This window comes from Sorex araneus, chromosome 4 (assembly GCF_027595985.1).
Source record: "Sorex araneus isolate mSorAra2 chromosome 4, mSorAra2.pri, whole genome shotgun sequence".
In the NCBI taxonomy this organism is placed as follows: domain Eukaryota; kingdom Metazoa; phylum Chordata; class Mammalia; order Eulipotyphla; family Soricidae; genus Sorex; species Sorex araneus.
Window position 1 is genome coordinate 43,274,452 of NC_073305.1, and position 25,522 is coordinate 43,299,973.

General features: G+C 41.7%; 1 protein-coding gene across 1 annotated transcript; it reads left to right on the forward strand.

The window, feature by feature from the left end:
• The first annotated feature begins 9,273 nt into the window (after positions 1-9,273).
• On the forward strand, positions 9,274-18,107 carry LOC101550176 (C-C chemokine receptor type 3). Its single transcript, XM_004614595.2, has 3 exons — positions 9,274-9,363; positions 9,901-9,950; positions 17,005-18,107. The coding sequence occupies exon 3, from the start codon at positions 17,009-17,011 to the stop codon at positions 18,068-18,070; it is 1,062 nt and encodes a 353-aa protein (XP_004614652.2). The 5' UTR covers positions 9,274-9,363; positions 9,901-9,950; positions 17,005-17,008; the 3' UTR covers positions 18,071-18,107.
• The last annotated feature ends 7,415 nt before the right edge of the window (positions 18,108-25,522 follow it).

Sequence of the window (25,522 nt, forward strand, 5' to 3'; positions counted from 1 at the left end):
TCATTTTCTCTATCTACCATCTATTTTTGGTATCTGTGGTGCAGATGTGTCATTGGCCATCTGCCCTGAGGTCTAAGTTGTGGGAAGCAATTTTTTTCTAAATTTTTAAATCACTGTGAGACAAAGAGTTACAAAGTTGTTCATGATTGGTTTCAGTCTTACAGTGTTCCAAGTTCCATCCCTTCACCAGTTTATACTTCCCACCACCGATGTCCCAAATTTCCCTCCTTTCACCACCCCCATCTACCTCTATAACAGACACCTTTCCTCTCTCTCTCTCTCTCTCTCTGTTTCTGTGTGTCTCTCTGTCTCTGTCTCTGTTTCTGTCTCTCTCCCTCTCTCTCTCTCTCTCTTTCTCTCTGTTTCTGTGTGTCTCTCTGTTCTGTCTCTGTTTCTGTCTCTCTCTGTTTCTGTGTCTCTCTGTCTCTGTTTCTGTCTCTCTCTCTCTCTTTCTCTCTGTTTCTGTGTGTCTTTCTGTCTCTCTCTCTGTTTCTGTGTGTTTCTCTGTCTCTGTCTCTGTCTCTGTCTCTGTCTCTGTCTCTGTCTCTCTCTCTGTCTCTCTCTCTCTCTCTCTCTCTCTCTCTCTCTCTCCCTCTCCACCGCCCCCTTTCTCCTGGTCACTATAGCTTGCAGTACGGGTACTGTAAGGTTATCAAGGAAGCATATTCTTTAGTCCTTCTAGAATCTTTGAATGACAGTAGAATTTGCCATTACTTTGATATCTGCCACTTTTATTTCCTAGTTCTCATGGAGATGGGAATGCTGTGGTTAAGTTATTCTGTCTAATGTTTACAGAGGCTTAGGAATCAGGCACAAATCTCTTCTGAGCCTTTCCATGTTCATGCAACTATGAAAGTCATATAATTTCACATTGCTTTAATCCTCATCTATAAATTGGACACACATAGTATTGTGATGGAAAATGTTTTACTCATAGAGCACTTGGCATAGGATTGTGCAAAAGATAATAATTCATTTTATTATTTTGTTACTGTGTTGTTACTATTGTTGATGGTGAAGCTGTATGTCAGAATTGTCTTTTTTTTTTCTTCCTTTTTCTAGCATTTCCTTTCCTGGTTGAATAATTGCATACACACCTGAGAGGGTTTTCTGGTTTTTTTGTTTGTTTGTTTTGTTTTGAGTTGTTGGACCACACTTGGCAGTGTTCAAGGGTTACCCGGGCTCTATACTCAGGGATCACTCCTGGCAGTTCTCAGGGTACCATACAGGATGCCAAAATCAACCCCCAGTCAGCCATGAGCAAGGCGAGTGCCTTACCCACTATCTCATTGCTCTGGCCCCTACCACAGGCTTTTAACAACTTCTGAGCACAGAACACTTTTTCTAGTCTCTTTTGTATTTAGATGGGGTCATCTAAGTTCCATCAATGGAGAGGAATAAATGTGAGCAACTCACAGGCCTGTTCATAAATCCATGAGCATGAGCTTTGATGTTCCATGATCATGCCTTGCTGTCCATTTCCCTCTTGGGGGTGCACCTGTATCTATTTTGATCTTAGATGAAAACTTTAGTGATGTCAAAATCATACAATGTAACGTGCCCAGGCCCCTGAATTAGCACACAGAGTTTGGACCCCACTGATTAGCAATCCCAATTCACTATCTATGATAAGAAAAAAAAAAACACTTCTACATATTTAAACTTATCGTGCATCTTGGAGTTTGAGCACTTTCTTAGCTAAGATGGAAATTAGAACCTTGAAGGGGTGTCACACAAAAACTTAAAACATAAATGGCATTGCTTTGATGATGTTTATGTAGTGAGTTGCGAAGAAATGGAGCTTCAGAACAGGAAAGTTGTGGTTTGCAGAGGAGACATGAACTGCAAGGCACGAAGGGGCTCTCTTGGAGGGAATGGGAATGTTTTCTCTTTTAATTCTGAGAGCTATTTTCCAGATGGACACAGCTGTCAAACTTCATTAACTCACAACCATTAACTTGATGCAGTTTATTATTCCAAATTATACCATATCTGAAATTATATTTGCAGAGGTGAATGGGAAGAAAACAACAACTCCCATCTATTATGAGTGAACTCCGGGTCTTAGATCAGGTTCCCAGAATTTGCAGAGGATTTAGGTGAGAGCAATGAAGTGACCACTCTGAGAAGAAAGCAGGATGCACGGGAAGAGAACAAGGAGGGAGAAAGCCAGCAGGAGTACGAGGTTGGGCCCAGCTCCACTCTTCAGCCCTGCTTCAGGGAGACCTCTGCCTGATACTTTAGAGGACCTCCATTTGTCCTGCTCCAGGACCAGCATGCAGGAGGAATCCTCCCAGTTCTCCAGGGACAGAGCTCTGCAGAAAACCACGGATGCAGGGACCTAGAAACTAAAGTACACACAGACAGGGGACAGAGCACATAAGGATAGGGTGAGTCCCAATCAAAAATGACTGGAGTTTTCTATTTTTCAAAAGGACCTGCCCTCCCCTCAGTGGAGTTCAGGGAACATCTGGGACCACTTACAGCAATGCTCAGGCTAACAGTGCTAAGGAAGGGGGTATGAGCTCTGGGGGTCCGACTCAGAGTTTCAGACCTACAAGGCATGTGCTCTGCCACTTGAGCCATATCCTGACCCCAGGAGCACAGAGCAATGGTCAGAGGGACCAGGATGGTCTAGCAGAGAGCACCTGACAGCCACTACACTCTTCTAGAGGGAGAGATTGTAGAAATAAAGCAGAGTTGAAGGCTAGAGTGATAGCACAGTGAATAGGGTCCTTGCCTTTACCTGTAATGGAAATGGGATTGATCCCTGGCACCACATATGGTCCCTCATGCCCCACCAGTAATGATCCCTGAGTACAGAGCCAGGAGCAAGCCCTGAACACTGCTGGGTGTGACCCGTCCCCCAGCCCCACCACCAAAAAAAATAAAAGCAGAGGTTTTCAAACATCAGTAATCTAGTACAGCTTGTGCCCGGGTCACTGGAATGGGACTGAAGGTTCAGTAATAACGTAACACCCAACAGGCCCAATCCCTCCCATCCACCACTCCGTGAGCCATGTCTATAGGCAGGTAGCAAGCTGAGGTTGAGGCTGGAATCAGATATAAAGTGGGTTCCTGATGTTTTCTGGTTGTGAAATCTGGGGCTCCTTGCTTAACCAACTTGTCTATTTCCTTCTCTGTAAGATGGCAAAAACAAACACACAGCACAGGGTCACCAAGGAGTTTCACAAGTTAAGGCACACAGAGCCCATGGTGGGATGGTGTGGCACAAGTGCTCGGAAAATGCTGGTTTTATTATTAAATCATCAATTCCCTGCTCTCCTACCTCTGTCCCCTGTCACCCACCCCTATTTGCTTCAAGTTGCTGCCCAAGTTCATCAGCTCAAACCCATTCTTCTATTTGGTACTCCAAACTGACATGCCTTTTCTCCACATCTTTTCTCTGCAATATGCAGGGTACCTTGGAAGGTTGAGCCCTCACTGTCCTACTTGACCTCCATTCAAGTCTGTTCTTGTCTAAAAGAGGGGTTTTGTCTGCAATATGGTTGGGACTGGAAGACACCCTATTAAATGAAGTAAGAAGGAAGAAGAAGGAAAACATTGGATGATATCACTTGTATGTGGTATTTAGAATGTATGAGGGAATATAATGGTTTGAATGGGGGGATTCTTAGATCACTTTTGGCCCCAGAGTATAGGAAGGAGAAGGAAAGAAATCAAGTGGAGGTGAAGGAGAGAAGAGACAAATGAGAAGAATGAGGGGCAGAGGTCAAAAGGATTCAGGTACAGTGGTGTTGAGGAAGTGTAGAGCTAAATATCCAAATCACAGAGCCAACACTGAAATCATGAGACCCAAACTCTGACAAGTAAACTTAAAAATGCGCCCCTGAAGATGGCAGACTGGAGGCAGGGATGTGTGGGGAGGGAATCTGGGAACGCTGGTGGAGGGAAGTTGTCACTTGTGGCAGGATTGGTGATGGAATATTTTATGTCTAAATCGCAACTATGAATAACTTCATAAATCACAGTACTTTAATAAAATAAAATTTTAAAAAGTGAAGACTACCACTCAACCTTGAAAAAGAGGAAGGGGGAAGAGTTGTATTTGATGCCATCCTTTCACAACTCAGGGAGGAAACTATATTTTCTGCATCTGTTCTGAATCATTGCTTTCTTCTTCTTCACCACATATATTTGATGCACTGTAGCACTGTGTTCCTGTTGTTCATTGATTTGTTCGAGTGGGCACCAGTAATGTCTCCATTGTGAGACTTCTTGTTACTGTTTTTGGCTTATCGAATATGCCAGGTGTAGCTTGCCAGACTCTGTTGTGCAGGCGGGATACTCTCGTTAGGTTGCCAGGCTCTCCGAGAGGGAGGGAGGAATCGAACCAGGTTGGCCGAGTGCAAGGCAAATGCCCTACTGCTGTGCTATTGCTCAATATAATAATTATCAAGATAATACAAGATATTTGAAATTTGCAGAAAAGAACTGAAGAAGCACACAGTGAAAATATGCAAAATGATTAGGATCAGCAGCAGCAACAACCTAGGTCCTCACCAAAGACTTTAAGAGGTCAGAAGTCTAGTTGAAAGCCAACTGGATATGCAGCTGTTAGTCCAGTTCCAGTTCTCCAGAAGCAGAGGCCATGCAGGCTTTCCATCTATAAAGTTTTCTGAGGGGTAGAACCTGTAAGGCAGAGGGCCTGGGACCAAAAGAGCTGTGGGAGCTCTCAGTCCCACCCTCATTCCTCACCTACCTTCCCCAGAAAGCAGCAGCAGGAGCATCCGAGATGGCTTTGCGGCCCAGGGGACGTTTGGCATTGCTACCTTGAAGTCCTCAAGCTAGAGTTCATTCGAGGAGCCCAGGTCTCCGGGCAATGGACCCTGCCCTGCTATCTCTGGAAGACCAGAGGTCAGGTCAGTGTGGGGGATGCAGGCCCTGGGAAGCAAGGCCTTGGGAGTCTGGCTTCAGAGCTCAGCTGTGAGGCTTCCATCACCTTCACAGTCACCACAGATGATTCGCTTTGCTCTGCCCTGGGTTAATTCTGGACCCCATCTTGGACGGATCCTCAATCTCAGGCCCAAAGCTAAACTCTGCTTCTCTATTTTCTTCCCAGTGAGCCCAGTGCCTTGGACTGGGTTTTTCTTTACCCCTCAGTTTTCCTGTAAGCTAGGCTACCTCAGATAGCCAGGAAGAAACACTCCAAATCTCTTACCCATCCTGAGAAGAGCCAGGACTCAAGTACTCCAAAGATTCCTTATTCCCACAGGTTACTCACAGCATAGTCGCTCCTGTGGGGACCTGCTGATTTCAAGTCTCCCCCATTTGCATATCTGCTCCAGAACCATCATCCTCTAAAAATTCGTCCATTTTATTTTTCTTTGGTGACCCTCACCAACACTTAGTTTATTTCCTAAAGAAATGACCTCTTTGGATTATTCACTTTCCTTCTAGAGAATTCTGTCAGTAGTGAGTGGTGAAGACTCAGTTAGGAGGAGGCTGGCGATGTGCATACTGGGTCCTCATCTCTGCTATTCACCCTTCTGATGGGGGGATCTAAGTGCGCAGATAGCCCACAGTCCCCCTTCTCCGGAGGTGAATGGTTTGGGATCTGTAAACTCTAGAGAGATTAGCTGTGAAGGCTTGACTCACTTTTACTCTTTTCTCTCTTAAAAGATCCGCCTGTGAATCTGGTGTTTCTTTGGCCTCAGTCTGTAATTCTGTCCATTGTGTGGCTGAGTGAATAGGCTCGTTTTGTGTCCAGTCCCATGCCAGGCCCCCTGGACTTAGCAAACCATAAGCAGGCTCACAGCCCTGCCCTATGAAGCTCATTCTGTCTGAGAGGCATCCAGAACACACCTTATGCTTACTAGTCCTATAAAAATCTACTGAAATTCTTCAAATATTTAACTCAGTTCCACAGCAGCACTCGGATGTAAGTTTTCGTTATCTCAAGTTTCCATATGAGAAAGCAGAATCTTAGCAAAAACTGGCCCAAGGTCATGCAGTTGTGCATGCAGCAACTCAAACTCAGGCCTTCAGGTTTGCACCTGGGCTACAACTAGCCTCGATAATGACTCATATTAAGATTTTTTTAAATCAAATTGTTCCCTTGTTGTCAACCACCCTTTACAGGGAAATTCTCATTTTGGTGGAGATTTTTTTAAAATGTATTAAAAACAATTATTCTCCAGCCTTCCAAAAAAGAAGGGAAGGTGGAAAACCTAAATTCACCTCTCAGCATCCGTAGCTTTCAGCTCAGGGGTTACTCAAGTGGTATTTAGTGTTTGATGTGTGATATCGTACACCAGTACTATATTGAATAGGAGTGGTGAGTTTGGACAGGCTGATCTTGTGCCTGATTGATCTTAGGGGGAAAGTCTTTAGTTTCCCCCCCATTGAGAATAATGCTTGCTGTGGACTTGTGGTAGATGGCTTTGACTATATTGAGGAAAGTTCCTTCAACTCCCATTTTTTGAGGGTTTTTTTTTTTATCATGAATGGGTCCTAGATCTTGTCAAATACTTTCTCTGCATCTATTGATATGATGACATGGTTTATATATTTTCTTTAATTAATATGATATGTTGATTGGCTTGCAAATGTTAAACCATCCTTGCATCCCTAAGATGAATCCTACTTGGTCATGGTGTATGATCTTTTTGATGTGTTGATGGATTCCATTTGCTAGTATTTTTTTGAGGATCTTTTCATCTGTGTTCATCAGGGATATTGAACTGTAATTCTCTCTCTTTTATTATTTTGTGGTGTCTCTATTGGCTTTGGGTATCAGGGTGTTATTTACCTAATAGAAACTGAGAGTGTTTCTTTTTCTTCAGTTTCCTGGAAAAGCTTGAAAGAAATTGGCAGTAGCTTCTCTTTAAAGTTTTGAAAGAATTCAAACTGGGCCTGGGCTTTCGTTTTTGGGAAGACTTAGATTACCATTTCAATTTCCTCAAGAGTGATAGGCCTATTCAGGTATTCCAAATCTTCTTGGTTCAGCATTGGGAGGTTATAGGAATCCAGGAATTTATCCATTCCTTCAAGGTTCTCTTGTTTCACAGCATAAAGATTCTCAAAGTAATCCCTGATGATACTATGGATGTCTGTAGTTTCTGTTGTGATGTCCCCCTTGCATTTCTGATTTGGTTTATTAGGGTTCTCTCTCTCTCTCTCTCTCTCTCTCTCTCTCTCTCTCTCTCTCTCTCTCTCTCTCTCTCTAAGTCTTGATAATTATTTATCACTCTTGTTTATTTTCTCATAGAACCAGTTCTTAGTTTTGTTGATCTTTTGGACTGCTTTTTGGAATTCCAGCTCGGTGATTTCTGCTCTAAGTTTTATTGTTTCCTTCCTCCTGCCTGTTTTGGGCTCCTTTTATTGGTCATTTTCCAAGGTCTTAAGTTGTGAGGTTAGATTACTTATGTGGAATCTATCTTCCTCATGAATGCTTGCAGAGCTATAAACTTTCCTCTTAACACTGCTTTTGCTGTGTCCCCTAAGTTCTGTCCCACAAGTTTATTCTCATGTTTCCAGGAATCTTTCAATTTCCTCTTTGATTTTCTCTCTATCACACTAGTAGTTTAGTAGCAAGCTGTTTAATTTCCAGGTCTTTGATTTGATTCTCCATTTCGGTGTGTGATTCACTTCTATTTTTAGCACATCATGGTCTGAAAAGATAGTAATATAATTTTTATCCTCTTAATTTTTATGGAGGTATGTTTTGTGGCCTAGCATGTGGTTCTATCTTGGAGAATGTTCCATGTGCACTGCAGAAGACTGTGTATCTAGCTTTTGGGGAAATAGAAAGTCATTTCTTCCATTTCTTCCCTCAAATAAAGTATTTTTTTTATTTTATTGAATCACCATGTGGAAAATTACAATGCTTTCAGGTTTAAGTGTCAGTTATACAATGCTGAAACAACCATCCCTTCACCCGTGCCCATATTCCACCACCCAAAAAAGAAAACAACAACAATAACAAAAACAAAAACACCAAAAACCCAGTATACCTCCCATCCCGCCCCCCACCCCCGAACTGATAAATTTCACTTTACTTTCTCTTTACTTTGGTTACATTCAATATTTCAACAAAAACCTCACTATTATTGTTAGGAGTTCCCCACTAGAGTCAGACCTGTTGTGAAGAGATATGGTTTTGGATTTCTGTATTTTAGCAACTAAGTCCAGGGAAATTTCTTGCAGATATTGGATCTTTGCATGCTTGTAACTCTCATCTGTGGTCCTCATAATATAGCTATCACCACGCCCTTCACCCCCCACAAGGAAAAAGAAGAGAGAGAGAGAGAGAGAGAGAGAGAGAGAGATACCTTTCCCCTCCTGGTCAGGCATGGGGCCGCCGCTTAGTTCTCAGTCTGGAGACATTCTGCTAGGAGCTGCCAATACCAAGAGTAGTTTAGATGGCCTCTGGAGTCATACTCGTGCAGCTGTAGGGAGGCTGCACACATGTAGTCCCCAGGATGACATCTCGGTGGTGAGCGGGGCTGGTGCTGCCCACTTTCCCCCTCAAATAAAGTATTTCTTTGCTGAGCTTTTGTCTGATTAATCTATCAAGAGGTGACAAAGCAGTGTTGAAATCTGTGTGTTGCTGTCAATGTTTTTCTTCAAGTATATTAGCAGCTGTTTTAAGTATTTTGCTAGTCCCTCATTAGGTGCATATGCACTTAGGAGTGTGAGTTCTTCTTGATGTACAGATTCCTTGATCATTAAGAAATGACTTTCGCTGTCTCTTGGAACCTTTTTTAGGCCTCAAGTTCTGGGGGGGAGGGTAAAGCAGTTCGGATAGAGAAGGAACTGCTATGACAAAGATAGAAATGATCTTTCCGTATAAGAACTGCATGCTGAAAATAGGTAAAGAAACAAACAGGATAGCCTCTCAGTATCTGTAATGCAAACCAAAATGCCCCCAAAGACACACACATACAGAGGGGGGGAGGAGGGAGTGCCTGCCAGAGTCAAGCTGGGGGGAGTGTGGTGGGAGAGAAACTGGGGACATTGGTGATGGAAAATTGCACTGGTAGAGGGATGGGTGTTGGAACACTATATGGCTGAAACCCTACTATGAACATCTTCATAACTGTTCATGGGCGGGTTTAAATTATATCAAATGGCGATTCAATTTTAAAAACAATAAACAGAATTACACCAACCTTGATATCTATCTGAAAGCTTGCAAAATCGGAGAAGCTAGCCTGCCATCTGAAAGAGGAAGTTCTGCTCTTTCATATCTCACTCTCGTGTTCAAGCAGATAGCCTTTTTTATGAGGGGCACACCTGAGCAATCACTGGACGTATAATGGACTTGGCGAAATTACCAGTTACCACTTGTCACCTTTCCTATTCTCAGAAGTTACCACTTGTCACCTTTTCTGTGCTCAGGTAAGGATATATTAACGCAACAGAAGCCAATTTCTAGGTACACAGTCAGGTTTCTAGGTAAGAGGAAATAGGATGAGAGGAATTGGCAGTGAAAACAAAAATTTGCAGAAGGGGACATTAGAAGGAGGAGGCAGGGATTTGCAAGGCAGTTTTACCGAAGGGGAGGGTATATTGTGAGATATAACTATTGTTTTCTTGATTTCTTCCATTTTGCCTTTTTTCTTCTATTCATACCTGGTAATTTTCTCTCTTCCTCTCATCAAACCTTGACCTCAACTGTCCATTTTGTCTTCCCTAGGCTTTCTTAAATTCTCAATTTCTGACAGTCATATCCCTAGAAGGGTTACATTAGTACTTTAGTGTTTATGATGTTAACATTAAGAAAAAGTAAAAATGTAATTTATATATAGGTGTGTAAGACTAATTCACTTATGTATTACATATGTATATACATATTCAAGTTTTCCTTGAAAGTCAACTCCAAGTCAGGGTCTTAGATGAAGCATTTGATTTACTGATACCTTTTTTTTTTTCCAGTCAGGATCTACAAGATTGACTGATTGCTTTTCACAGATCTGTATAAAAAGGTAAGGATAGAAAGCTAATTCATTCTCTAGGCAACCTTGAGTTGACTGGGGATGGAAGTTAACTGTTGTTTGATAAGTGTTTCATGAGAGGGAAGAGCTTTGATACATAGCTATGTTTATCATATCAAACTATGCATACTGACCTTGATCATTTCAAATCATGCAGGAAAATAACTGTATAACCCAGCACGGAGAAAGCAAATATAGCCAGAAGAATAAAACAGGCAAAAGACACAAATCTACAACTCACAAAGGGAAATCTAAGTGACTAATAATTGTAGTTTCAAAAACTCAGTAATTAAATGAAGATTCATATTACAATAATGAATGTCCTTCTGCCTGTGTAATTGGCCAAGTGAGTTTTACTTATTCATTTATTTTTAGGAACATAAGTTTATTGAAAATAAGAAGAGAAATAAACTTCTCAATTGGGAAAGAACTTAGTAAGGGCTAAGTTCAATGTTTTTCTTTTAGATCATCTCCATGTTGTTGGATGCTTGCTGAGACTGGTACAGGTCAAAATAGTATTTGTAAAATAGTATTTGTAAAAATGCAGACAAGGGTGTATATTGCAGAATTATCTATTAAAATGCAAGTTGTGAACTTAACTATACAACATCACTACTAAATAGCAAAATCTAAAATGGTTGCAAAGAATATTTTAGAATAAATGTTAACACATGGAACTAGACATAAGATAGCACTGTAGCACTGTCGTCTGTTGTTCATCGATTTGCTCAAGCGGGCACCAATAACATCTCCATTGTGAGACTTGTTGTTACTGTTTTTGGCATATTGAATACGCCACGGTAGCTTGCCAGGATCTGCTGTGTGGGCGAGATACTCTTGGTAGTTTGCAGGGCTCTCCGAGAGGGACGGAGGAATCAAACCCGGGTCAACCGTGTGCAAGACAAACGCCCTATCCTCTGTGTTATCGCTTCATTTCAGACATAAGATAAAAAATTTAAAATATCATAATGCAGAATGATATAAACAAGGTTAATAGTGATGATCGTAAACATGGTGCTTGGAAAAGTGGCAGGAATTAGGGCTGGGTGTTTGCCTTGCATGCATCTACCCAGCTCTCCTATTTTCCCTCCCACCTCACTGTCTGCTCCTCCTCTGAGTCTCTTGTTATATGCGCCTGATTTTGCTGAAATGTGAGTTTGGCATGCCTGAGAACTCAATCCTTTCATCTCTGCACTTCTGTCTCTGGTGTAATAACCTTGTATGTATCATTCTGCATTATGATATTTTAGACACTTGGAGGCTGCAACCAGTACTACCTGGGCTTACTCCTGGCTCTGTGTCCAGAGATCAACCCTGGCTGTGCTCTGGGGACCGTATGCAGTGCTGGAGATGAAACCAGGGTTGGCTACATGCAAAGCAAGTGCCTAAAACCCTGTGTTATCTCTCCAGGCTCTAAAACAACAAAAAAAATTTTTTTAAAGTTTTATTGAATCACCATGTGGAGGGTTACATAGTTCTCAGGATTATGTCAGTTATACAATACTCAAACACCCTTCCCTTCACCAGTGCCCATATTCCATCACCAACCACCCCAGTATACCTTCCGCCCCCTCCCACCCCCTCCCGTCCCCCCAGTCCCCGCCCTTGTAAGTGATAAGTTTCACTTCGTTTACGCTTTATCTTGATTACATTCCATGTTTCAACACATAACTCACTATTGTTGCTGGGGTTTCCCCCCAAAAAGAAAAAAAAGAAAAAGACAGTCCTACTGCCAAGGAAGCATTTGATAGTTCTCCATTGCTGAGAATGTAGAGATATTAAGTCCCGCTGTTTGTTACATAACTTTTCTCTTTTCCCCCCCTCATCCCGCGCCACCGAGTTCATGCCTGTTTAGTAATCACCACACTGCCTGACAAAGGGAAAAAAACCGAAGAGATGGTTATATCAGCCGGTGTGGGGCTCTGGTTTAGTTGATAGTCTAGTAGAATGTCTGCAAGCAGTTTCTGGAACCAAAAGTAGTGCGCTGGTATCAGCTCCGGCTCAAGATTCCACCAGCGTCCCGCTGTTCCATGTACATAATTTTTTCCCTTATATCCCATTCCCACGCCACCAGGTCTGTTTGCTTAATGGACATCATACTATGGTTAACGCCACGCCGAATTTCTTCCCGAGAAAGAAGGATATTTCTTCTCAGCCGGCGTGGGGATATGTCTTAGTTCAGTCTAGAGAGAGGGCTACCACTTTGATTGCCTTCAATATTTCAGAAAAAGACTTACTATTCTTGAAAAAAACAAAAAATGTTTAAGTGGGACTTTTTGTAATCCCATATGGGACTCTGACCCACATTTTAAGAGGTTAAGTCCTAACACTTGCAGGCAGGTGCCCTTCTTGGGATATTTGCATTTGACTTTTTTGCCTGGAACATCCATTTCTTGACTTCCTTCTGGTTTGAAATTGCATTGTCCCAAGCCCTTCTCTACTACTATATTTCCTAGTTAATATTCCTCCAGAGCACTCATAACTGAGACATGATATTTTAATTATTAATTTTATGTTTTGGACTAGAGCGATAGCACAGCGGGTAGGTCGTTTGCCTTGCACGAGGCCAACCCAGGTTTGATTCCTTTGTCCCTCTTGGGGAGCCTGGCGAGCTACCGAGAGTATCCCCCTCACACAGCAGAGCCTGGCAAGCTACCGGTGGCATATTCGATATGCCAAAAAAAAAAACAACAAGTCTCACAATGGAGACGTTACTGGTGCCCACTCGAGCAAGTCGATGAACTACGGGATGACAATGCTACAGTGCTATTTTATGTTTTACCAACTAGAATATAAGCTTCATGAACTACTCACTGATGTGCCTATGTTCCTGGAATAGAGTCAGGCATATCAGTGGTGCTCTTAAGTATTTTTCAGATGAAGAAACCCCATGAGGAAGTAACTCATTATGTTACTCATTATGGTTCTGAGACACAGAAAGGGTAGGCAACTTACCTAAATTCAAGGAACCATTTATTCCCAAGAATTAAATTATTTTCTTGTGCTAAGAAAAACCAGGGATACAAGAGAAGAAGTTTGTGATTCTGGATTCTCTAGCACCAGATAGCCATGAAGCCAAAGTGTCATAGCCACTATTGGGTCATAAACACAGACTCTGATCCTAACACCAGGAAGTCCTTCAGGGATGATGGTCACTGGAAGCCACTTATGGGCAGGGTTCATGTAGATGGCAGACCCAGAATGGTAAGCAATAGTGGGCTTTGGGGGAAGTATCCTTTTTGGTGGTGGGAGAGCACTGGAATTTCGGTGGTTAGTGCAAGGAATCTTATACCCTTAGGAAGATGTTAAGCTATACTGAAATTCTGTATTATAAAGAGAGTAAATCAATAAAAGGGAAAATAAATAAATCCATTTAATTCACCAACTTAAGTGAATTTATTAACCAATTTAGTGACCAGCCTCAGCTGCTGTGGATTAGGCCATTAGAATGAGAGCTGATATGATCATACAAGTCAGTTGTCCTCTGCTCCCTTTCCACCTAAGTCCAGTGTGTCTCTGGTCAGTGGGTGATGTGCTTTGATAGAGTCATAAAACAGATCGAGTTTCCTCCCAGAGAACCCACGTTTTCCTCATTTCATGTGGAGTGACTTCTCACTGTTTCTTTCACATTTGTTTATCAATTTTACAGGATTTTTGGTTTTTTGCATTCAAAATATGCTCGCTGCGCAACATCTTATACTCTATACCACTGATGTACCAAGAGTAGCACATCACATTTGATGGGGTATAAAGTAGAAGGCAACCAGTCTTGGGAGGAAAAAATATATACATATATAACATATTGTATAATATATCCAGGGTGAAATACAGTAATCTTTACACACTTTTCTCTAAGTAAACTTTTTTTGATCATTTTTTGTGGATTTTTTCATAATAAACAGTACAAAATAAATTATTTAGGTCCTGCTTTGGGGGCAGGCTTTGGGTGTCGGGGTGGAAACATTTAAAATATGGTGATGGGGAGGTGTAATGGTGGTGGGATTGGTGTTGGGATATTAAATGCAATAAATTGTTGTAAACAACTTTTATAAAAATAAAATTTTTATTTTTTTTATTTTTAAGGCCAACTGGCATTTAATTTTATTGAATCACCATGAGATAGTTACAAGCTTTCATGTTTGGGTTACAATCTCACAATGATCAAACACCCATCCCTCCACCAGTGCACATTCCCCACTACCAATATCCCTGGTATACCCCCCCTTTCCCACCCTCCCCCTGCCTCTATGGCAGACAATATTCCCCATACTCTCTTTCTACTTTTGGGCATTATAGCTTGCAACACAGACACTGAGAAGTCATCATGCCAGTAAATTGCTTGAAGTACATAACCATAAAATAAAAAGAAGAGAGCTTTTTATCAAGTAAGGACAGAGACACAAAAAAAACTATTGTAATTTCTGAAATTTATTTTTTATATTAATGCTAGCTACAGATAAGGTTTGATTTTTAAAAAAAATTTTAAATTTTATTGAATCACCATGAGATAGTTACAAGCTTTCATGTTTGGGTTACAATCTCACAATGATCAAACACCCATCCCTCCACCAGTGCACATTCCCCATCACCAATATCCCTGGTATACCCCCCCTTTCCCACCCTCCCCCTGCCTCTATGGCAGACAATATTCCCCATACTCTCTTTCTACTTTTGGGCATTATAGCTTGCAACACAGACACTGAGAAGTCATCATGTTTGGTCCATTATCTACTTTTAGCATGCATCTCCCATCCCAACTGGTTCCTCCAGCCATCATTTTCTTAGTGATCCCTTCTCTATTCCCTCTGCCTTCTCCCCTCTGCTCATGAAGCAGTCTTCCAGTTATTGGCCAGTCTTCCAATCCCCCCTGGCCCTTGTATCTACTGTCCTTGGGTGTCAGCAAAAATAAAATTTTTTAAAAAACAAACAAAAAAAAACCCCGAAGTATGTTCTTATCTACTCTCTCATTTGTTTCTTATCTCAGGCCCAAGTGCTTTAATGATCTTCATTTTGAATAGGAGTGAATGAAGGGCTTGTCCAAGTTCCACAGGTGACAAGAGAGACCTAGGACTGTCCTGCATCTCCCACCTCAATTTCTATTACATGGACCCAATAGCTACTAACCATGGTCTCAGTATTCTACTAAAAAACAAGACAGTTCCTTTCAATTGACTCCAATCATCTCACTTCTGAGATTGATCTTGAGAAGTACTCATTGTTATCTATGTTCTTTTTTATAAATTTTATTTTCATAAAATTGTTCACAATAATTGATTACATTCCATATTTCAACACCAATCCCACCACCATTACACCTTCCACCACCATTATTTCGAAATTTCCCACCACCACTCAGGCCTGCCCCACAGGCAGATGCTAGATAATTTATTCTGTATTACTTGTTATGAATAGTATAAGATGCCTGCAATGGTCTATCTCACAGTGATTCAACTAAAAAGAAAAAAAAATAGTATGAGCAAAAGTAGCCACGTGCTCCTGGGAAAATAAAAATTTAAATAATTGGGGTCCAGAGCCATCTTTACAGTGAGCTGCTCAGTTGTGGGATTCATTTGTGAGTCTGGATCGTGGCTGTCAATGCACTTGAGTGATATCTGTATTCTTGTCCTCACACCTCTTCCTCATAGGAAGGAGACAGTCCATTTCAAGGAAGCAGTGTGGGGACTCATTACCCTTTATAGGATTCTATTCTTGTCTCTTTTTCTTTCTCCAGTGAATTCAGTAATCTGAAGACAAGCAAGCACTGGCCCTAGAGATCCTGAAGGAAGTCTAAAAAGAATCCCACTGGCATACCCTTATTTCCCTACTCCTTAATGAAGGAATCACTTATCACTTATCATCCCGTTGATCTTAGATTTGCTCGAGCGGGCGCCAGTAACGTCTCTGTTTGTCCCTGTTGCGTGCTAGTGTAGCCCAATGATATCTGCTTGCTCCAGGAACAGGAAGAACCTCAAACCAATGAGATGGTCAGACTCCTTCGTCAAAACCCTGAATGAACGGTTTGAGGCTCTACCTGTTCCTGCTCCTAATGAAGGAGTATGGTACACAATAAGCTTATCTTAGTTCATCTTAGTATTATTGGGAATTAAATATATAGGAAAGTAGTAGCCTAGGTTAATGCTGTTAATTATAGGGCTGGAAAGAACGCTCAGGAGTTAAGTCTCCTGCCTTTCATGCAGTCAGTCCAAGTCATTGCTTTATGGTCCCCTGGACACTGCCAGGAGTCATGTCTGAGCACAAAACCAGGAGTAATCCCTGAGCACTACAGGATGTGACCCCTCAAAAAAAACAAAATGTTGTTTACAATACAGTTTATAATAGTTGTCTTCAAAAGTTAAGTTTTAAAATTAAATCAATGCTAAACTAAATACCATTTTATTAAAATAAACAAAATCAATGCACTTTAATCTGATAAAACAAGAGAGCTGGACATAGACACTGAAGATTATATCTGAAATTTAGTGTTGTAAGAAAATTTGGGGTGAAGTACTAACTTTCTTAAAATTTCAATTTTCCCCATAACAGTTATGATGACTGGACATTCTTGTGGTGCCATGGAAAAGGGTAGATATATGTAATCATAATAATTATTATTAGGTGCATTTGGTTTTTAATTAGATAAGATAATGATTTTGAAAGTCATATAAAAAATGTAAAACATTAAATGTAGTGTGCTTGAAAGACAGCTACAAACTATTATCCTAGCCAACTTTTTCTTGTGTTGTACTCTTTCTTTCAAATTCTTTCAGAAAGCAACATGTTCCCCGCTCCCAAGGCTTTTCTGCTTCCCCCCATCGTTAATTATGTTTACTTTAAAAACATCAGATCTTCCTTTTGACTCCTCCCTGCATAGCATTTCCAATATAACTTCTTAAGTATATGCTGAAGAAACTCTAAATTTATAGACTCCTTTTCACATGAGACTTAATTGGATAAATGAATACATCCACTAGGGTGATTTGTCAAGTGTGATCATGTCTAATTTGTACGGTTCTTCTTTTATTTCATTTTTCTATCACGGGACAAGAGCAATGGACATCCCAGCGTATGGGTCCCCTGAAACCACAACCTTTGACTACAAGTTGGCAGAGCCCTGTGAAAAAGTCAACATCAAGGAACTGGGGGCTCAGTTGCTGCCCCCGCTGTACTCTCTGGTATTTGTGGTGGGTCTGCTGGGCAACGTGGTCGTGGTGGTGATCCTGACCAAATACAGGAGACTCAAGATTATGACCAACATCTTCCTGCTCAATCTGGCTATTTCTGACTTGCTCTTTCTGTTCACTCTGCTTTTTGGGATTCACTATGTTCGGTGGAATGAGTGGGTATTTGGCAATATCATGTGTAAGGTCCTCTCGGGGCTCTATTACATGGGTTTGTACAGTGAAATCTTTTTCATCATCTTGCTGACCATAGACAGATATTTGGCTGTTGTCCATGCAGTGTTTGCCCTTCAGGCCCGGACGGTCACTTTTGGTATCATCAGCAGTGTGTCTACCTGGTGCCTGGCAGGGCTAGCAGCCCTCCCTGAATTCATGTTCCAAAAGTCTCAAGATGAGTTTGGACAGTATGTCTGCAGCCCTGATTACCCTAAGGATGAAGAAGATACCTGGAAGCGGTTCCACGCTCTGAGAATGAATATCTTTGGTCTTGCTCTGCCTCTGCTGGTTATGGTTATCTGCTACACAGGAATCATTAAAACGCTGCTGAGATGCCCTGGGAGAAAGAAGCAAAAAGCCATTCGACTCATTTTTGTCATCATGGTGGTCTTTTTCATTTTCTGGACACCCTACAACCTAGTTCTCCTGCTCTCTGCGTATCAATCTGTCTTCTTTGAGGACAGCTGTGAGAGAAGCAAACAGCTGGACCTGGCCATGCAGGTGACTGAGGTGATCGCCTACACGCATTGCTGTGTCAACCCTGTGATCTACGCCTTTGTGGGTGAGAGGTTCCAGAAGTACCTGCGCCACTTTTTCTACAGGCACGTGACTATCTACCTAGGAAAATACATCCCCTTCCTTCCTAGCGAGAAACTGGAAAGAGCCAGCTCTATATCCCCTTCAACAGGGGAGCAAGAACTCTCGGCTGCATTTTAGTTCAGATCAGGAAGTCGATGAATGAAAAAATGTGCAGGGCAGAAGAATCTAAAGCATGTCAGTCACATTGGCCTCTACTAGTTCTTCTGGCAGCTGAAAGATATTTTTGTATCTCCTTATAATACTCCCGTATGTACAGGGTGCCAAAATTAATACCAGAGGGCCATGGATGAACAGTTACTTATCTTCAAGCCTGAAAACCAGAGCTTTGCTTAGTTCTATAAGTGTTACTTATATTTTTAATTTACCTAAATCTTGGATAGTTACTATAGGTAGCAACAAACAGACCATTAAAAAAAAATCACCTGGTAAAAACCCAAGGACAGTAGATACAAGGGCCAGGAGGATTGCCCTATAGCTGGAAGACTGCTTCATGAGCAGAAGGGAGAAGGCAGATGGAATAGAGAAGGGATCACTAAGAAAATGATGGCTGGAGGAACCAGTTGGGATGGGAGATGCATGCTAAAAGTAGATAATGGACCAAACATGATGACTTCTCAGTGTCTGTGTTGCAAGCTATAATGCCCAAAAGTAGAAAGAGAGTATGGGGAATATTGTCTGCCATAGAGGCAGGGGGAGGGTGGGAAAGGGGGGTATACCAGGGATATTGGTGATGGGGAATGTGCACTGGTGGAGGGATGGGTGTTTGATCATTGTGAGATTGTAACCCAAACATGAAAACTTGTAACTATCTCATGGTGATTCAATAAAATTTAAAAAATTTTTAAAAAATCAAACCTTATCTTTAGCTAGAATTAATATAAAAAATAAATTTCAGAAATTACAATAGATTACTTTATTTTTTGTGTCTCTGTCCTTACTTGATAAAAAGCTCTCTTCTTTTTATTTTATGGTTATGTACTTCAAGCAATTTACTGGCATGCCACACAGGTTCTGAGTATTTTTAATAGTGAATGAGTAACTATTCACACCCAATGATCAAATTTCCTATGAGCAAATGGGTATTTTCAGTAATAGAAACTTTTTAGAGCCCTAAATTATGCGAACACTGTGTTCTTAGACATCAATCTGTTTATCCAACTGTTAAAGGTAAGGCAGTATGGGAAAACAACTATCAGAAACGAAAGAACAATCTCAATTGTCTAGAGCAAAATAGGAGGCCTGAGGTTCCAACAAATTAGCCTTGTAGCTACCAACCTCCTGATTAAAAAGCACCCAAAAATGCTCTACATTGCTAATCACCAGGGAGATATAAATCTAAACAACACTGAGATATCATCTCACACCACAAAGATTGACAAACATCAAAAAGAACAATAACAACCAGGGATAGCAACGATGCATAGAGAAAGGGACTCTCATTTATTGTTGGTGGGAAGGACTTTTTGGAAAAAATATGGGTATAACCCCCCCAAAAAAAAACCTCCTAGAAATTTATTTCCTATATAACCCAGCATTTCCGCTTTTGGGAATATATGCCAGGGGCACAACAAGTACACAACAGAAATGCCATCTATACTCTATGTTCATGACAGCACTATTCACACTAGCCAGAATCTGGAAACAACCCAAGTGCCCAAGAACAGACAACTGGTTAAAGAAACTATGGTACATCTACACAACCGTTAAATACTATGCAGCTGTTAGGAAAAATGAAGTCATGAAATTTGCTTATAAATGGATGGACATGGAGAGTATCATGCATAGTGAAATGGGTCAGAAGGAGAGGGACAAATATAGAATGACTGCACTCATTTGTGGGATATAAATAAAAACAACATGAGACTAATACCCAAGGACAGTAGAAACAAAGGCTAGGAGGATTGAAGGCCTGCCTTAAGTGCTGGGGGAAAGGGAGTTGGGATAGAGAAGGGACCATTATGACAATGATAGTAGGAAATGATCACTCTGGAAAGAACAGTGTGCTTAAAGTAGATAAAACAAAAATCATAACCTCTCAGTGTCTGCAAACCATAATGCCTAACAGTAGATAGAGAAAGAAGAAAAGTGCCTGCTATCACGTCAGACTAGGGGTTTGGGGGATGGCTGGAGTGAAACTGGGGACATTGATCGTAGGAATTGATCTACAATGGTGGAGGAATGGGTGATGGAACATTGTATGACTGAAACCCAACACTGAGCAGCTTTACAACTGTGTATCATGGTGATCCAATAAAATTTTTTTTAAAAAAATTTAAAAAGAGAATTTTGGAAAATGTATTCCTACAGCTACTAGAGCATGCTCTGGCAATACTAGAACCCTTTTGAGTTTTGCACTATGGAAATGGGTTACCTATTCAAAATATAAAACTTTTCAATTGTATAAAAAAATAAAAGTCTGGATTGCTCTTCAGATGTATTCATTCTATTAGCCACAAGGAGATGAGAGCCCCTCAAAATGAGTTAACACTGGTTAGATCATCTCTACCCACTTATAGGCCCTGTGGCCAATAACTTGGTAGAAGTATGAGGATCAGGCAGGGATGTGCTGCAGGGGACAGTTCCACAGAGTGACTGCCCATTGGCTTTGAGATCAAACATATGTCCTATTGCTGACTGAGGGGTATTCAAGCTTCATGTGTTCATTCATTAATCTTGTTTCATGTCATTCATTCATTCATTCATTCAGTAAACATATGCTGAATTGCTGAATAACTCCCCTGGTCTCAGCTAAGTCTTGAGCGAAAACAGACCTAGCCCACAACCTGCCCTTAAGAAGCTCATTTTCCTGAGGTTGAATTGTAAACTCAACCTTGCCTTCCACTGACAGAGTTCAAAATTGCATCCTTAAAATAATTACCAATTCCTACATTCAAACCAGACACAAGAAACTTCCATTTTAAGATCAGAAAACATTCCAACAGAAAAATATTTCTAATCAAATGCCCAGAGAAGGGATATATTTGGTCACCCATTCAATTCAACTGCAATTGAGTGGCCTGACCTTTCTCTCCTTTCTCTCCTTCTTTTCTCTCTCCTTCTTTTCTCTTTCTTTCTTTCTTTCTTTCTTTCTTTCTTCTTCTTTCTTTCTTTCTTTCTTTCTTTCTTTCTTTCTTTCTTTCTTTCTTTCTTTCTTTCTTTCTTTCTTTCTTTCTTTCTTCTCTCTCTCTTTCTCTCTCTCCCTTCCTTCCTCCCTTCCTTTTTCCTTCCTTCCTTCCTTCCTTCCTTCCTTCCTTCCTTCCTTCCTTCCTTCCTTCCTTCCTTCCTTCCTTCCTTCCTTCCTTCCTTCCTTCCTTCCTTCCTTCCTTTCTCTCTCTTTCTCTCTTTCTTTCTCTCTTTCTTTCTTTCTTTCTTTCTTTCTTTCTTTCTTTCTTTCTTTCTTTCTTTCTTTCTTTCTTTCTTTCTTTCTTTCTTTCTTTCTTTCTTTCTTTCTTTCTTTCTTTCTTTCTTTCTTTCTTTCTTTCCTCCCTTCCTTCCATCCTCCCCTCCTTCATTCCCTCCTTCTTTCTTTACTTCCTTCTTTGTTTGCACTCTACCTCTCCTCTTCCTTTTGTTGTCATGACTAGGGTTCACACACACTCAAATACACACACACACACACACACACACACACACGGCAGCAGTTCTCATCGTGAGTGAGACACTTTAATTATGGTCCTTACCAAGGATCACTCATTAAGCTGTAGTGCTCGTGTACATTCTGGTTGAAGTTCTTGATGATAGTCTTACTCCTTATCACAGTACTCAGTGATAAGTACTGGTACGCACACACACCTGACTGGTGATGTGATGACAACAGAGTCTCAGAACCATGCTGCCCGTGTGGTTGGCTCCAGAGACTGAACTCACAATCTCAAGATTGCAAAGCAAATGCTTCTTTGTTTTTTCTGGTACTGACTGAGCCTCATGATCTGAATTTTCTTACCTTCACACCTATCTAAAAATAATTCAATCCAACCCTACTTGGGCAACACAGGATGTGAAATTTTGAACACTAATCTGCACAACAGGACTCTCAGTTTGGCCTGGAACTTTGATACATCTCCTTCCTTTGTTGTGGTCCAGGTAACATGTAAATAAAGTCATCTGCTTCTCTCTTATTTGCCATTGTATCTGCTCTTAGGAAATTGTAAGTGCAGAGACAGTTGCTTGTTCATAGTTCCCTTGTCTCTGGAAGCTTTCAGGAGCTTTGTTACCAACACAAAAGTGCACCATAACTTTGGGATATTCTGAATTCCATTCCTATCCCAATGCTGGTAGAAACAGTTCTGATTATGACTCTTCTCTGTACAATACGGTGGTCTTATGCAATGAGTGAACATTTGCAATGTGGCTAGCTAGTGTGACTGAGGAATTAAACTTATAATTTTTATGTAATTTTCTCTAATTAGCAATGTGTGACTAGTAGATACAACATGTAGTTACTGGTCCCTTAAGGCTTGATTCTTGATTTCTGTTTACTGACACATAAAACTTTCTGTAGGCAGAAAACTTATGATGTGAAGCCTGTGTGGCCAGCTCAGAAAAACACTTGATTACTAGAAAACTCACTGATCATTCAGTGGGAAAGACCCATCCCTTTCAAATGGGTATTCCAAAAGTGGAGTGGAAATGCTGAAGGCACACAGAGAAAGTACATTCTGCTCAGAATGTGTGTGTGTATGTGTGTGTGGGGCGGGGAAGGGTGGGGGGAGAGGCAGACACACAAAGCATCCATGATGAAATTGTCTTCCACTGGAGGTGATTGGAGCTCAAAATTGCTAGTAAATGCCAAGATACTAGGTAACTCACATACTTAAAAGTTATCCTGTTCAGTGGGGGAGAGAGACAAGATATTTCTTTTATCTCTAGTGAGCCTGTCACCCCCTGACTGATGGTTTCCTCTGGGAGTGTTAATATCAAACTTCTCTTGTTTGGGCAGGGAGACTTTCCAACACTGGGCAAAGATGCCAGGAATGAGATGAAGATACTGATGTTAGAAGCTGGGTACACTTCCTTGAGCTGGAGAAATAAGGCATCTCCTAAAATTTGAACTGGCTTGCGAGCAACGTTTTTATGCAGTAGAGGGTGGAAATGAGTCCATGGATCCACTTGCTGGGAGACACAGCTACACAACATGCATATGAGAGAGTTGCTAGAAGAGGAAGCCTCAAGTGATCTTGACAATGGCAGAGACCTTGCAAATGCCAGTTTAGTCTGCCCTGCCCTTCCTCCTTTTAGAGTTTGCAGCATCTTTTACTATTGCTTTATAGTGGCCACACCCAGAAGTGCTCAGGGTGCCCTGGGCCCACTCCCAATGGCACTTGGGATGGCTGTGCAAGCCTAAGGGTTTGCTCTTCTGACATGGCACTAGGGTGATGAAGGCCATCTGGGTCACATGTGGCCATGCTCAGGGAGCACGAAATGTTGGGAATCACTCATGGTCTCACACCTGCCAAGCATGTGCTCCACCCACCACTTTGAGATAAATCTCCAGCTCCATACTCAGCTACTTTTTTATATGCTATCACTCATATGTGGGGTATAAAGAACCAAATCCAGGGAATAAAGAGTGAAAACAAGATTCTGCAAGTTGGGAAGTTTAGGGGAAGGAGGAGCAGATGACAGGGGATCCAGAACGGTGGCAGGGGAGGGAGAGACATTGTCAAACAGGGGTGGGTGTGATATGATAACATTGTGTGCTGAAAACATAAATATTGGTAAAAATGATACCTTCGTATAACTTCACTTGTATCACTTGTCATCCCTGTGATCTTCGATTTGCTCAAGCGGGCACCAGTCATGTCTCCACTCATCCCTGTCATGTGTTAGTGTAGCCCAATGGTATCTGCTCGCTCCAGGAACACGAAGAGCTTCAAACCATTCATTTAGGGTTTGATGAAGAAGTCTGACCATCTCGTATGTGGGCAGCCACGCGGTCTTTTGACGTCCCATGGAATACATTCGGTAACAGCTCTAGTCCAGCAGTCATCTCTAAATCTCATTAAGTGTCCGGCCTATCTGATTTTTTTTTTTTTTTGCTTTTTGGGTCACACCCGGCGATGCACAGGGGTTACTCCTGGCTCATGCACTCAGCAATTACTCCTGGCAGTGCTCAGGGGACCATATGGGATGCTGGGAATCGAACCCAGGTCGGCCGCATGCAAGGCAAACGCCCTACCCGCTGTGCTATTGCTCCAGCCCCCCTATCTGATTTTTGACGCCTTGGCAAAACGAGACAGCATCCCTGATTCTTTTTTTTTTTAATCTTTAAAAATTTTCTTGAATCACCGTGAGATAGTTACAAGCTTTCATGTTTGGGTTACAATCTCACAATGATCAAACACCCATCCCTCCACCAGTGCACATTTCCCATCACCAATATCCCCAGTATATCCCCCCTTTCCCACCCTCCCCCTGCCTCTATGGCAGGCAATATTCCCCATACTCGCTCTCTACTTTTGGGCATTATGGCTTGCAACACAGACACTGAGAGGTCATCATGTTTGGTCCATTATCTACTTTTGGCATGCATCTCCCATCCCAACTGGTTTCTCCAGCCATCATTTTCTTAGTGATCCTTTCTCCATTCCATCTGCCTTCTCCCCTCCACTCATGAAGTAGTCTTCCAGCTATGGGGCAATTCCCCTGGCCCCTGTATCTACTGTCCTTGGGTGTCAGCCTCATGTGATGCTACCCTATGTCCCTGATTCTTGATCATCGATGGAGGTCGGAACACCGGATTTCTTCTCTCACTTGAGTGAAATGTGATATTCCAAGCATAGCTCTTTTGATTCCTCTTTGGGATGCCAAAATAGTGTTCTTGTCCTGTTTTGGTAGGGTCGAGGTCTCTGAGGCATATGTTAGTGCAGGAAGAACAGTGGAGTCAAAAAGATGTGCCTGGAGCCGGAGGTTCTTCGTCCTCTTAACCACTTCTTCAACGCTCTAGAAGGCATTCAATGCTGCTCTCTTCCTCTTGCTCAGTTCTGGCACCAAGTCTTTCCTCATGTTGAGTTCTTGACCCATGTACACATAGCTGCTGCATTCGAAGATGTTTGTTCCGTTGAGAGCAAATGGAATGTCAGGGACTAGTTTGTTTTTCATGGACATTGTTTCAGTGAGATTCAGCTGCAGTTCGACCTTTCCACATTCGCAGTCGAAGTCAGTCAGCATTTGTGCTGGTTGGCTAATGTTTGGTGTTATTAGAACGATGTCACCAGTGAAGCGGAGGCGGTGTAGTTGCTGACTGTCTAACTTCACTCCCATTCCTTCCCATTCCAGTCATTGCATGATGTTCTTGAGGGTGACACTGGAGAGTTTCGGTGAAATGATATCATCCTGTCGAACCCCTCTCTTTATGTCAATGATCGCTTCCTTGTAGAATGATGAGATCCTGGTGGTGAATCCGTAATACAGCTTGGAGAGAATCCTGATGTATTGAGTTTGAATGCCCTGTTTTGCTAAGATAAGATATGGATGGTCCATCATGCTAAATCCTTTTTGGAACCCAGTTTGCTCGCATGGTTGTCCTTCATCTAGTGTTGTGCCTGTTCTATTCAGGATGACTCAAGT

What these genes read in the sequence shown, in the direction of transcription:
- LOC101550176 (XM_004614595.2), top strand. Translation starts at nt 17,009, where the DNA reads ATGGACATCCCAGCGTATGGGTCCCCTGAAACCACAACCTTTGACTAC.